The sequence below is a fragment of the Gobio gobio genome (assembly GCF_949357685.1).
Source record: "Gobio gobio genome assembly, chromosome: 3".
Classification (NCBI taxonomy): domain Eukaryota; kingdom Metazoa; phylum Chordata; class Actinopteri; order Cypriniformes; family Gobionidae; genus Gobio; species Gobio gobio.
Window position 1 is genome coordinate 57,015,002 of NC_137099.1, and position 15,298 is coordinate 57,030,299.

Consider the following 15,298-nt stretch of genomic DNA (forward strand, 5'->3'; position numbering starts at 1 on the left):
ACTTTTGCAAACCAATAGCAAATGTTTTGAAAGTGTAATCTATTAAATATGATCTAAAAATCATTAAATGCTATTAAATAAAGTGTATGTATCATTTGTGCTCTTTTATTAATTATTATTGTTTTGTGTTGTCTTGTTTTCTGGGAGAGAATTGAATATCACTCTCCATTTTGCGCTTCTGCATATGTTTGCACTGGTTCATGGTTCAGCGCCTGCTAGCGGCGAACCATTGAAATGTTAGACCGTTTCGAACCAGTATATGACGTAACAAGGGCTCTTTGCTGGAATCACGTGACTTGGCCAGTTTGACGAGCTATCCCCGAGCCACGGATTGGCATTATTCAAGCAGCGTTTTGAACGCCAAATCAGTGATATCAAACCAAATGAATTTTGTTTGTAGAATATATCTATCAGAGAACAGGGTGAATTAAACCTGACTGGTGAAATCAGCTGCATCGAACATTTCCTAGTGATAAAGATGGAGCAGCCTGAAAACAACCAGACCACACCAGATGTGGAGACGACACCTATGCAGGAGTGGCAGAATAAAAGGCAGAGTAAGTTTGTTATTTGTCTCTTACAATGTAACAAATCAATTAAACATTACTGTTGACTAATGAAAAGCCACATGCATACAATTATTTATGCCTACAACCAAAATAGGTGACATTCAAATAGTCATACCAATATTTTAAAGGTACAACTATGTAACTTTTTTTTGTTGTTTAAAATGTAATTAATGAGCCAATACATCATCATCCTTATTCAAAAACTAGGGTTTGTCTAACCCAGACCTTATTCAAAGCAGCATCATGATGACAGGTATGAAAGCTCCTAAATCACTTATATTTTTCCACAGCTCATGTTGTCTGCAGTTTTTTTTTTGTCTACTGAAATTTCTTGGAAAGATATTTTTGCAGTGTTTCGTCAGCTGAACTACCCAAAAACCCCATTATATAACAGTACAACCCAAAGATGCTGCTGTGAATTATGTCTATAATGGAGGGTATGCATTGATGTCACTTTTCCACCGGAACACGCCCCCCTCAGTCGGACTGAGTGGCAGAAGAGACGCTGAATGACTGGAGTTAATAGGGGAAACTGTAAAACAAACAATTATCATACATTTTTTTTAAAAATATAAGTGTTCCTTACAACTTACCAAAGATCCAGTTATTCAATGAACATTGACATGCAGACATGATCTTTATATGAGCCTGATTTTGACGCCAAGGAAATATATAAAACAAATTTGCCTGTGAATACTTTATATAAGTACAATATAGGAAGGTCTAAACCCGGTGATCACTTATATCAATGATATATGTATATATATATATATATATATATATATATATATATATATATATATATATATATATATATATATATATATATATATATAATCTATAATATATCTTCATACCATCCAGCCATAAAAAAATCAAATTAGACAGAATATACAATGGTAAATAATGAATTGGCGAGTTAATACAATATATAAAGATACAATTTATAGGGTATGATTTTACCACAAAATTTAACACATTGACAAAATGATAACTGCAAATCCACGTTTCGCTGCCTGGAGTTCAGTTGTTTCTGTGAATTGCTGTGATCCATTTGCTTCTCTTTTCTGTAGCCTTCGGCAGTCTGTAAAAATATACCTCAGATTTCTTGTCAAGTCTGTTTGTACAGTCAATCTCAAAGCTTCGTGGTTATTATTTATGCATTGTATAACTCATAAAACGTCTCGGTTACGTATGGTAACCCTCGTTCCCTGAAGGAGGGAACGGAGACGTACGTCGGTAATTACCAACGAAATGGGATCACTTCGGAGAGCCCCTATCAGCTTCGAGAACTTAAGAACAGGCCAATGAACAATTGGCGTGCGAGATTTGCATCTTGCGCTCCGCCCCGCGCCGCGGGTATAAACAGGAAGCGAGAGCACCGCACTGACGTTTTTCACTGAGGAGCCGAACCAGTGACTCGGCCAAGCAGTGATGGAAGGAACTGTGGCGACGGGACGTACGTCTCCGTTCCCTCCTTCAGGGAACGAGGGTTACCATACGTAACCGAGACGTTCCCTTTCAGTCGGTCACTACGACGTACGTCGGTAATTACCGACGAATTGGGATCCCTATGGAAAGCGCCACAGTTACTACCACTACCAGCGCCCAGCGAGAGCCCCTCAGACCCCGTTCTGAAGCGGGCGAGGAGATTCACGCCAGGAGAGTCATACTGCTGTTCCGCAAGACCCATTCAGCAGACTTGATTGGATAACGCTGGGAAAGCGTGCCCGAAGGACGCTGCGGGAGCCACATCATGCCCAGAGGGAGTTACCATGTGGAAAAATACGTATGGGCTGGCCGTGGGCAGCTCAACATACGAAGTCCCAGGGGAGGCCCCGGCCTAATGCAGGCGGGGGACGACACCGTACTGAGACGGCAGAGGAATTCTGCCAAGGGAAAGACACGAGCTCGCCGTAGGGAGCTGTACCGTGGAGAACACACGTATGGGACCACCGTAGGAGTCACGACATACGGAACCCAGCCTGACACAAGTTCCACCAATGCATACGAGTGCCAGACCTGGCGTCGGACGCTCCGCAACATCCGACTGCCGAGGGGTGCGGAGGACTCAACAGGGTTCGCCAATCCTGGGGAACTCGACTGGAGAAAATAAGCGCACGTATCCGTTCCAGGGGAAGGGAATGGCGCAGCAAGCCGACACTAGAACGGGCACTTCAGTGAAGCTGACTATGGGAAGCGAGCACACGAGAAGCCACCGGCTCTACACGCAGGCTATAAAACCTAGCGAACGTGTTGGGTGTCGCCCAGCCCGCAGCTCTACAAATGTCTGTCAGCGAGGCGCCACGAGCCAGCGCCCAGGAAGAAGCTACACCCCTGGTGGAGTGAGCTCTAACCCCGAGCGGGCAGGGCACATCTTGGGATTCATACGCCAAGACGATGGCATCCACTATCCAGTGGGCCATCCTCTGCTTGGAGACAGCCTTTCCCTTCTGCTGTCCTCCGTAACAGACGAAGAGCTGCTCTGAGGTCCTGAAGCTTTGCGTTCTGTCCACGTAAGTCCGGAGAGCACGGACGGGACAGAGCAAAGCTAGGGCTGGGTCTGCCTCCTCCGAAGGCAGCGCTTGCAGGCTCACCACTTGGTCCCGGAAGGGAGTAGTGGGAACCTTGGGCACATATCCAGGCCGGGGTCTCAGGGTCACCTGAGAATCACCCGGCCCGAATTCCAGGCACGATTCGTCGACCGAAAATGCCTGCAGGTCCCCTACCCTCTTAACTGAGGCCAATGCAATCAGGAGTATTGTCTTTAGAGACAAGATCTTAAGCTCTACTGACTGTAAAGGCTCGAAGGGCGCCCTCTGCAGTGCGGTCAGCACCAGAGTCAAGTCCCAAGAGGGTATAGAAAAAGGGCGAGGAGGATTTAGTCTCCTCGCTCCCCTTAGGAACCTGACGATCAGATCATGCTTGCCTAAGGACTCACCATTAATGAGGTCATGGCTTGCGGCGATGGCGGCAACATATACCTTGAGGGTGGAGGGAGACAGCCTTCGCTCCAACCCGTCTTGAAGAAAAGATCCCAGGGCCAGCTGTGTGCCAGTGCATCCGTGCCGAGGGTCCCCTCGGACAGGGAATAGAACAACTGGCAGTGGGTCGTGTCGTGGGCGGCAAACAGATCAATCTGTGCGGCCCCAAAGCGACTCCAAATCAGCTGGACCACCTGGGGGTGGAGTCGCCACTCTCCGGGAAGCACTGGCAACCGCGACAGCTCGTCGGCCGCACGGTTGAGCAGGCCCGGAATTTGAATAGCACGAAGGGACCTCAGATGCTTCTGACTCCACAGGAGGAGATGGCGGGCGAGTTGGGACAAACGGCGGGAGCGTAGACCACCTTGTTTGTTGATGTACGCAACGGCCGTCGTGCTGTCCGTCCGGACCAGAACGTGCTTGTCTTTGAGCGACCCTTTGAGGCGGCTGAGAGCAAGACGAACTGCCAGCAACTCTAGGCAATTGATATGCCATTGCAGTTGGGGCCCCGTCCACAGACCCGATACTGCAAGCCCGTTGTACGTGGCACCCCAACCCGTGGGTGAGGCATCCGTGGAGACAACATGATGCCTGGACACTTGTTTTAGAGGCACTCCTGCCCGTAGAAATGAAGGGTCCGACCACGGGGTGAGGGTTTGGCGGCATCTCGGCGTCACTTGGACACGGAGGGACCCGCTGTGCCACGCCCATCTCGGGACCCGGTCGTGTAGCCAGTGCTGAAGCGGTCTCATATGGAGCAGCCCTAGCGGCGTTACTGCGGCTGCTGCTGCCATATGCCCCAGGAGCCTCTGAAAATGTTTCAGTGGAACCGCTGTACTGCGTTTGAGCGTACTCAAGCAGCTCAGCACCGACTGGACGCGCTCCTCTGTGAGGCGCGCAGTCATGGCGACCGAGTCGATCTCCATCCCGAGAAAAGAGATCCTCTGTACGGGACAGAGTTTGCTCTTCTCCCAGTTGACCCGAAGACCCAACTGGCTGAGGTGCCGGAGCACCATGTCCCTGTGTTCGCACAACTGCTCCCGCGACTGGGCAAGAATCAGCCAGTCGTCGAGATAGTTGAGGATGCGAACACCACGCTCTCTCATGGGAGCAATGGCCGCCTCCGCGACTTTCGTGAAGACACGGGGCGACAGGGACAACCCGAAGGGTAGGACTTTGTACTGGTATGCCCGTCCGTCGAAAGCAAAGCGTAGAAACGGTCTGTGTCGAGGGAGAATCGAGACATGAAAGTACGCGTCCTTCAGGTCGATCGCTGCAAACCAATCCTGGGGACGGATGCATCTGAAGATGCGTTTCTGGGTTAACATTCGGAACGGCATCCTGTGAAGGGAGTGGTTCAAGTAACGCAGATCCAGGATCGGTCGTAACCCGCCACCTTTCTTGGGTACAATGAAGTACGGGCTGTAGAACCCGGACTTCATATCGGCTGGAGGGACCGGCTCTATCGCGTCCTTCGCCAATAGGACAGCGATCTCTGCCTGAAGCACGGGGGCGCCCTCCTTCGGTATAGAAGTGAAGTGGACACCCCTGAACTTCGGGGGACGCCGGGCGAACTGAATCGCATAGCCGAGTCTGATGGTGCGGATGATCCAGCGAGACGGGCTGGGGAGCGCTAGCCAGGCCCCCAGAGACCGAGCAAGCGGGATCATCGGCACCACGGACGTACCTGGAGCGGGGCAGCGCAGCGGAACGCAGGGGCCCCAGGACGACATGGGAGTGGTCCGTGCAGGGGTCTGGGTCTGACACACGACCTGCATCCGCTGAGGGGACGGGCGAGCGTGGGGAGGCACTTTGTGTGCGTCCGCACAACCGACGCCCCCTGTTGGCGAGGAGAGAGGTGTCTGAGGGGTACGAGGCATGGTAGCGTCGCATACCGCCAGACGCGCTCTCTTGGCACCCAGAGATGTTAGAAACTGCTCTTTTAGTGAAAATTTGGGTGCCACTGGCACTGGGGCCAGTGGCGGAACAGAAAGAAAAATGGGGTTCCCCCGGCCCTCCACCGGGGGAAGGAGTGGTGCTGCAGCCATCTCCTGAAGAGCAGTTTCCTCCATCTCTGGGCGGCCCGTCTCAGGGTCTCTTCCGACGGCGCTTGCCACCTGGCTTGGCAGCGGCCTGAGCGGGCTGGACGTTCTTCCCGCGACCGGCTCCACGCCCACGGCCGGTGGAAGGCTGCTGCTGGGCTGGGGCGGGAGCGGGGGCGGCTGCAGGAGGACGTCCTCGGCGACGGGCAGGCGGAGGTGCTGCAGCCGGCGGCTGGGTGGAGGCAGCAGCGGGCCGCCGGTGCAGGATGTGTTTGATGGCCTCCGTCTGCTTCTGGGCGGCCGAGAATTGCTGGGCGAAATTCTCGGCCGCGTCGCCGAACAACCCGGCCGACGATATGGGGGAGTCCAGGAACCGGTTCTTGTCAGTCTCCCTCGTCGGCCAGGTTGAGCCAGAGATGCCGTTCCTGGACCACTAAGGTGGACATCGCCTGACCCACGGAATGGGCGGTAACTTTCGTCGCCCGGAGGGCGAGGTCCGTCGCCGCCCGGAGCTCCCGGAGGAGCTCTGGGTCAGACCTACCCTCGTGCATGTCCATGAGTGCCTGGGCCTGGTGCACCTGGAGCAACGCCATGGCATGCAAGGCGGACGCGGCCTGTCCGCAGGACCTGTAGGCCTTCGCAGTTAGACTGGACGAAAGCCTACAAGCTTTGGACGGGAGACGAGGATCACCACGCCACTCGGAGGCGGTCGCCGGACGCAGCTGCATCGCGACGGCGCGTTCGACTGGCGGGATCCTCTCGTAACCCTTGGCCTGTCCACCGTCAAGGGTAGTGAGGAGGGAGGAGCCTCCAGGTCTGTTTCTGGCACTGAAGGGTGTCGTCCACGACCTGGAAAGCTCCTCATGCACCTCCGGGAAGAATGGCACTGGGGCGGGACGCTGAGAACCAGCGCGACCCCCCCCCCCAGAAACCAATCATCCAACCTAGAAGGTTCGGGACGTGGTGGAGGGTTCCACACAAGCCCGACCTTTTCGGCGGCCCGGGAAAGCATAGCCGTCAACTCAGGGTCCGACTCAGCCGTTGCCACTCTCCCAGAGGGAGGCAGTACAGCTGAATCCTCATCCTCCGAGGACTGGAACTCCCCCTCCGATGCTGCGATAGACATCTGCTCGTCCGCGGGCGCTCCGAAAGAGATGACTGGGCGCCCGTGGGCGGGACCAGCGATCTCTTCCGGTGGCGCCACCGGCAGCGGTGCTTGTGAGGGTTCAGGGACCTGCGTAGGGACACTAGGCGGGTTTGTCCTGAACGTAATCCTCAAGTCACCCCGGTCATCCGTCGAAGTAGGTCTATTCTGGTTAGGGATAGCTCTAGATCGAGGTATGGGGAGGGGGACTCCGCCTTCCCGGAGGTAGGTGAGTCTAGACCTAAGCACCGCAATAGTCATGTTCCCGCAGTGAGAACACGAGCTATTCACAAACGCTGCCTCAGCGTGCTGTAAGCCCAGGCACGTGATGCAGTGAGTGTGGCCGTCAGCGGGCGAGAGGGAACGACCGCATCCAGAAACGCACGGGTGGAATGACATCTTGAAAAAGACGCAGTGTCACACCCGTGTTGCTCTTTTTGTGAGGAAACGCTCTTTTAAGAGAGTGCTGAAGCACCCAGGGAAACCGCGGCAACACATAGGGGATAGTGCAGCCTGTGTTTGCACTCAAAGAAAGGAACGCCCACCGATACCAACAGATTGCTGTGATAACAGCAGTTTGTTCCTTCTAGCAGCTTGAGTTCGCGGTCCTGCTGGAAAGCGCCGTCACACCAGCACACGATCCTCTTCTCTGTTCTCTGATGAATTCTCTTTCGCTGAAAAGACAGGAAAGCAGTCTCTGCAACTTCAACGCCGGTTCGGCTCCGAAGTGAATGACGTCAGTGCGGTGCTCTCGCTTCCTGTTTATACCCGCGGCGCGGGGCGGAGCGCGAGATGCAAATCTCGCACGCCAATTGTTCATTGGCCTGTTCTTAAGTTCTCGAAGCTGATAGGGGCTCTCTGAAGTGATCCCAATTCGTCGGTAATTACCGACGTACGTCGTAGTGACCGACTGAAAGGGAACAATGTGTTTTTATTATAATTATAACATTTATTTCAACATCTTCTAATTGTCAGAGCCGATAGCCTTGTACCCAGCAAACACAGAACGTTCCCCTAACGTTAGAACCAAAATGTTGCAGGAAGGTTATTTTTAAATAAAGTAAATAAAAATAACGTATACAGAACATTCCCTAGTGTTTATTTTTAGGTTATTATTTTGCATAATATTTAGCATCATTAAATAAAGCTGTTCCCATTAAAGTTTCATTTTTTTGTTCTAATATATGTATTTAGTTCCAGATAAAACTATTGAATTCAGGTAAATCAGGTCAGAAACTAGGGAACAAGCACAGCATTAGTTTATAATTTGTAATAATTACATAAAAAATACTATATTTTGATAATATTTTTGTTGAACGTGGCATTCCAAGAAATTATTAATGTTGAAAAAAAGTGTTGTATTAGATTTTTTTAAAATAAACTTTTTTTTTTACAATCGTGTCTAGATAAACCCCTTTGTTTAGCCTACTAACATATCCAGTGCAAGTTACTTCACATAATCATATAAAAACATTGCATTACATGAATTGTAAAATGGATTTGGTTATAGTTTCTTATTTTACCATTATTTAAAGTAACATTTTACATGCAAGAGTAAATGTGTGTGATATGAGACATATGAAAATGTAGCTGGTTTTAGTTACCCAGATCAAATTAAAATACTGAGTCACCTTGTTATTGCATAAGTCATTTAATAACACTTTAAAACAGCACTCAAGCCAGAGGGACTTTCAGGACTCAAGCCCATCCCAATTTCTAGTCCGATTCAGCGAAGATCTAGTTCAAAAGAACAATCTCTTCACAGACTGTAACAAATGTTTTTATTTTTCATATGTATCATGTTCATCTTGCTTTTAAAAATTGTATACATTAAAAGTAAATAAAAACAATGAACTAAACATTCTTTGACAAAAGCAGGGGTCCAATAGCATGCAGAATGAAGCAAAGGCAATAGAAAGGAAACACAAAAAAGTGGTTAAATAAGTTATAACAAGGGATTGGGTCCAAATTCAATGCTCAATAGCTCATTACCGTATTAATGAACCAGGCTACATAGTGACAGGTCTACAATGTCCTTTGAATTTATTTATTTATGATTTAATGCCATATCAGCTGCAATGGCTATATTCATGGCAATCAGCAGTATCACTTCAATACATTGTTTACAATAATTTAACAATTTTGACTTAAAAACAAGCACTATACAAATTCAGGCATATATACCAATAACAACAACAGTAATACAGTAATACAATTACATAGAATCTTACATTTGAATATTTGACAGAAATTCAAAAATTACTCCAGGAGAAACCTTTTAAAAAATATCCATTAATGTGTTCTCTGAATAAAACCGTTGTCTAATATTATTTAAAAAGGACATTCTATTAAAATATGTTTTACACTCGTGACATTCTTACACAAATCACAAACCGGTTTCTCTTCCCCCTTCATTAAATATGAATGAGTGAGTCTTGAATGTCCAATTCGGCATCTCGTATATACAACCTGGGGTCCGTTCTTCGTACCTCGCTAACTCAGTTAGCTGGATTCGATTGTTGACGATTTGGCTTTTGATCTTGGATTTTTTGGTTCTTCGAAGCTCATCCTGAACTTGCTGTCATAGCTACAGGTCCGGAAGCTTAAACCTGCTCGGGAGCAACTTATTTCAAAGCTTGCATCTTTTTAAGCGCCATTGATACTTAAAATTTGTCCCAATCACTGCTTCTTTATTACAAGAGTTACTTACTGAACCAGGGGCAATAATAATTTTAAATAATAATATAAAAATGTATTTGAAAATAATATTATAATGTTGTGTACAATACTATAGACACAGCCACTTGATTGAGATATTTATTTTTGATAGAATAATTACTTTATCATTTTATTAAGTCTTACACACGTTGTACAGTTAATCTGAGCCATGCATTCCTTTTAGTGGTGACGGATATTATGGGATGACTTGATGCAACGCAAGAGATGCAGATAACTTGATCTTGACCCTTAAGAAACTTAAATTAACGCTGTCACAACAAATCTGCTGATTGAATAAAAAATGTTAATTAAATGCCATTTACAACATTGAAATAAAAATGTAAAGGGTGTACAAATGCTATAAAATCGTGAATATAAATCATTGGGAATCATGGACATTTCATTTATCTATTATAACTTTGATGTTGTTTTGGTTGCTTAGCTGTTTCCTTAAAAAGGTCCAGAAATTATTATTATTATTTTTTTTATTAACAAGACAGAATATTACAAAAAAAAAAATCAGAATTTGTCAAGTTTTTTGCCAGGTGGCTTTTTAATAATATGATGTCATTACGTTGTCTTGACGCCAGCCAGAGTATCGATGCATCTGCACTCTTCAGGGAACACAAGAACGCGCAGTAATCTTCGATAACTCAATCCAGATATTTTAAACCAATCCGCAAATTCGTTTGAAGAACCAAATTAGCCAGAGATCAGTTATCACGATTAAAAGATCTGTGATCTGTCGAATCATCTCAGATGTATTAAGCGACGTACGAAGAACGGGTCCCTGGTCATATTTATTTTCAAAATAATAACGAACTCCTTGATTTAAAACTGGATTCACCTCTAGGGATGTGACGGTGAGGAAATTTTTCCACCGGTTAATTGATGTGTGACAACACCGGTAATACCGGTATCACCGGGGGAGGCTTTTAAATCACTAATTCTATCTAACCGAAAGTAACATGCACACGACCGCTCTGAACTGAAAACGCGTCAGTGCGCACACACCGTGAATGACAGCTCGTCTGTAAATGTGCGCTCTGTGAGGCCATGGGTGCGTCTCAATCAGTTCCCTAGTTCAGTAGTCAGGGCACTGATCAAGCATTGATCAGTCTATGATTGAGACGCACGCCATGAATGAAAAACAGTTCGTCCGTAAAGCCTTGTTTATACTCGACGCGCCCGCACGAGCGCGAGGGTGCGCGCTGCAAAAATAAATGCGCACAGTCAGCGTAGCGCGGAGGCTCGCACTGCGGAGCCAGGCGCAAGTAAACAATGCGCGCTCTGTGCGGCCGTGCACATTTTACTTTCGGTTTTGAATTAGCGCCAATTCGACTGCGGGTTGCTTGAATTGTGGGTTCATTAGCCTGTTATTTTTAATGAAAAACACAACAACAAAACAAATGACAAACTCCCTTAAATAGGCGCTTTTACGTTTCGCTTTGAAACCAAATCTTCCGCGATCATCTCAGTCAGCTCCTCACTCTTAAATCTGATGAATGACTCCTGCCGCTCCCGAGACTCACGGTCGGATCCTTCAGATACGTTCAGTTTTTATTTGTATTGTCTGTTCTCTAACTGAACTAAATAATTGTATTACTATAAAAAAATCAAAAAGACGGTGGGCGGTGCCACGTGGGCAAGTGATGTAACCAGTGTTGAGTCTGGACACCGGTAACACCGGCAACACCGACTATCGTAGCAAGCCTATTCACCTCATATAATTTGTTATTTACACACTCGTTCCATTCCTTTTGCCATTTCACGAGTTCGCACTTACATATAATTTATAGAGAGTAATTCAATGCGTTTGTGGCGTGCTGTCCGGGGGGAGGGCTTCGAGCTCGGAATTAGGCCCGAACCCAGAGTACCCCCCGTATATGTAAGTGGTTTTAGAGTTAAAAGGTGTGGCGAAGGGGTGGTGGAAGGGTTGCTGAGAACTGTCAACAAACGGAGGAAGGACTGCTGCGTGTATATATACCTCTATTGTTGATTAGCTGAGTGCTCTCCAACTGTGTCAATTATCTGAACGTGCTTCTCCCGAACCTTGTTTATAAAACATAATTTATTGTAAATGTACAGGTTCAATATGGGTTTAACGTCAGATGCTGGTATTTTACATTCTGTCATTTCCAACTGAAGTGCTTCCTTTGCTGCTTTATCTGCTTGTTCATTACCAGTCAATCCCATTTGGGCTGGTATCCAACAAAAAACAATATTGACATCTTGTTTCTTTAAAGAGTCCACTTTTCCTATTATGCTTGCTTTGAATTGATTTTTGAAATTGATCTTTTCATGTTTGTTTTAGATCTGAAGGAACTAAATGAAGATTATGTCACTTGCGATCAATGTGGGATGCATTTTACTGAGCAATTGAGTCTTAAGCAGCACATGACAATACACACGGGAGAGAAGCCGTTCACCTGCCCTCAGTGTGGAAAGAGTTTCACACAACAGGGACAACTGACGCGTCACATGAAAATTCACACGGGAGAAAAGCCTTTCACCTGCTCCGAGTGTGGGATGAACTTCATAGAGAATCACAAACTTAATATTCACATGAGGAATCACACTGGGGAGAAGCCTTTCATCTGTTCTGAGTGCGGAAAGGGTTTCACGCAACAAGGACAGCTGACGCGTCACATGAAAATTCACACTGGAGAGAGACCTTTCTCCTGCTCTGAGTGTGGAAAGAGTTTCATGGATCAACGGCAGCTTCTAATTCACATGAGAATTCACACTGGGGAGAAGCCTTTCACTTGCCCTCAATGTGGAAAGAGTTTCACACAACACGGACAGCGGAAACGTCACATGAGAGTTCACACTGGAGAGAAGCCTTTCTCCTGCTCTCAATGTGGAAAGAGCTTCACAGTGAAGCAAAGCCTTGAGAGTCACATGAGGATTCACACCGGAGAGAAGCCGTTCACCTGCCCTCAGTGCGGAAGGAGTTTCACATTGAAACAAAGCCTTGAGCGACACATTAGAATTCACACTGGAGAGAAGCCCTTCACCTGCTCGGAGTGTGGGATGGGCTTCATAGAAAAACAACAGCTTAATACTCACATGAGAACACACACTGGAGAACAACCTTACATCTGCTCTCTGTGTGGAAAGAGTTTCATTTTTAAACAAAGCCTTGACAGACACATGAGGATTCACAGTGGAGAGAAGCCCTTCACCTGCTCTGAGTGTGGGATGGGCTTCATAGAGATGCAAAAGCTTAAAATTCATATGAGAATTCACACCGGAGAGAAACCTTTCACCTGCCCTCAGTGTGGAAAGAGTTTCAGAGTAAACAGGAGTCTTAAGAGACACTTGAGCATTCACACTGGAGAGAAGCCTTTTGCCTGCACCCAGTGCGCAAGGAGTTACACAGTGAAGCAACACCTTGAGAGTCACATGAGAATTCACTCTGGAGTGAAGCCGTTCATCTGCTCCGAGTGTGGAAACAGTTTTATGGAACAAAGACAACTTCTAATTCACATGAGAATTCACACTGGAGAGAAACCTTTCTCCTGCTCTCGATGTGGAAAAAGTTTCAAACAACAAGGACAGCTGATATGTCACATGAGAATTCACACTGGAGAGAAGCCTTTCTCCTGCTCTCGATGTGGAAAGAGTTTCACGGTAAAGAGTAACCTTGAGAGTCACATGAGAATTCACACCGGTGAGAAGCCATTTTCCTGCTCTGTGTGTGGAAGGAGTTTCATTCAACAAGGACAACTTCAACTTCACATGAAAATTCACTCTGGACAGAAGCCTTTTATCTGCTCTTATTGTATGAAGAGTTTCATATTGAAACATGTCCTTGAGAGACACATGAGAATTCACACTGGAGAAAAGCCTTTCACTTGCTCTCAGTGTGGGATGAGCTTCATAGAGAAACAAAAGCTTAACATTCACATGAGAATTCACACTGGGGAGAAGCCTTACACCTGCTCTGAGTGTGGAAAAAGTTTCACAATGAACAGCACCCTTGAGAGACACATGAAAATCCACACCGGAGAGAAACCTTTCACATGCCCTTATTGTATAATGAGGTTCACATTGAAACATAGTCTTGAGAGACACATCAGAATTCACACTGGAGAGAAGCCCTTCATCTGCTCTCAGTGTGGAAAGAGTTTCATGCAGCAAGGACACCTTCAAAGTCACATGAGAAGTCACACTGGAGAGAAGCCGTTCACCTGCTCTCAGTGTGGAAAGAGTTTCACAGTGAAACAAAGCCTTCAAAGTCACATGAGAATTCACACTGGAGGGAAACCTTTTGAAAAAGTAGTGGAATCTCCTTTACCGTCACCTGTATTCAGCATCTATCAAAGTGATTCAAAGGCAGTCATAGCGTACACAGACAACCTCCAGCTGTCAGAGGAAAGAGATGTGGTCTGTTTAAATGATTAGGAGGCCATGACTCAAAGAAGCCAATGGGACAATTTGTTTAGGACACCAGGCAAAACACAAATAGAAACATTTGATGCAATGAGAGTAGACCTAATTTAAGTACCGTAACCAACACTAATTGCAGCAACCTTTGTCATAGGCAATTATTTAAATAAATAATCAATATTTTTTTTACCCTGTATATTTATTTATTTTGTTGCATATTTACACATTTATCCTATGCACATTTCACGTTTCTTTTACCTTATATATAGCTTTAATTTACTTGCCATGTTTTTCTGATACTGTAACCTTACCTTGTATAACTGCTGTGCAAAAAAAAAAAACATTCGCAATTTAATAATGTGCAAGGCAAATTAAATCAGTCAAACCGTACTTTGGCATTGTGGTGCAATATTTTCACTTCCATAAATACATTTTACAGATTAATTTACCATTTACCAATGGCAGGACCCAAGGTTTCCCAGAAGAACATTGCCCAAAGCATCACTGCCTCCACCGGCTTGCCTTCTTCCCATAGTGCACCTGGTGCCATGTGTTCCCCAGGTAAGCGACGCACACACACCCGGCCATCCACGTGATGTAAAAGAAAATGTGATTCATCAGACCAGGCCACCTTCTTCCATTGCTCTGTGGTCCAGTTCTGATGTGCCACTGTTGGTGCTTTCGGCGGGGGACAGGGGTCAGCATGGACACCCCGACTGGTCTGCGGCTATGCCGCCCCATACACAACAAACTGAGATGCACTGTGTATTCTGACACCTTTCTATCAGAACCAGCATTAACTTCTTGAGCAAGTTGAGCTCCAGTAGCTCGTCTGTTTGATCGGACCACACGGGCCAGCCTTCGCTCCCCACGTGCATCAATGAGCCTTGGCCGCCCATGAGCCTGTCGCCGGTTCTCCACTGTTACCAAATTATCCAGTCACAATTACACTCATAAGGACATTTGTAATTATTTTGTGATGGTTCATTGACAAATAAATGTGTATTTTCGGGGTTAGCACATCAATTTTTATATATACAATATATATAATGTACTATGCTTTGTGTGACTAGGTTTATGGCTGATTCAGTCTCACACAGTAGAAAAGATCCCCTCGACTACCTACTCAACTGCTGGGTAAAGTACCCCACTGCTGGTACATCTGTGCCAAACTGTATTAAATTCAGATTACAACTGTAACCATGGTTCCCTGAAAAGAGGAACAAAACACTGCGTCTTGGATTGACACAATGGGGAACGCCATCAGTGTGACCAGTGTCTGAAGCATTTGTGAATATGACAAATTTTATTGGTCAACGACAGTCCATGACGTCATTATAAGAGTGCCGTGACTATAAGAGGGTGCCTGTAATACATGTCTTCAACCTTCTTTGGAAGGAGACACACAGGCAGGCCTAAGGCCCTTCTCGGGGAACCATGGTTACAGTC

The 15,298-nt window shown here is 46.5% G+C and overlaps 1 protein-coding gene across 1 annotated transcript; it reads left to right on the forward strand.

Annotated features, from left to right (window-relative positions):
* Positions 1–273: 273 nt before the first annotated feature.
* On the forward strand, positions 274–14,238 carry LOC307123936 (uncharacterized protein). The gene is made up of 2 exons (XM_079812800.1): positions 274–557; positions 11,772–14,238. Exons 1-2 carry the CDS (start codon positions 479–481, stop codon positions 13,862–13,864), a joined length of 2,172 nt encoding a protein of 723 aa, XP_079668926.1. The 5' UTR covers positions 274–478; the 3' UTR covers positions 13,865–14,238.
* Positions 14,239–15,298: the final 1,060 nt, after the last annotated feature.

Excerpts from the sequence above, each read along its gene's own strand:
- LOC307123936 (XM_079812800.1), top strand. The coding sequence starts at position 479 with ATGGAGCAGCCTGAAAACAACCAGACCACACCAGATGTGGAGACGACA. Across the intron at positions 558-11,771 it reads GTGGCAGAATAAAAGGCAGA|ATCTGAAGGAACTAAATGAA; the intron begins GTAAGTTTGTTA and ends TGTTTGTTTTAG.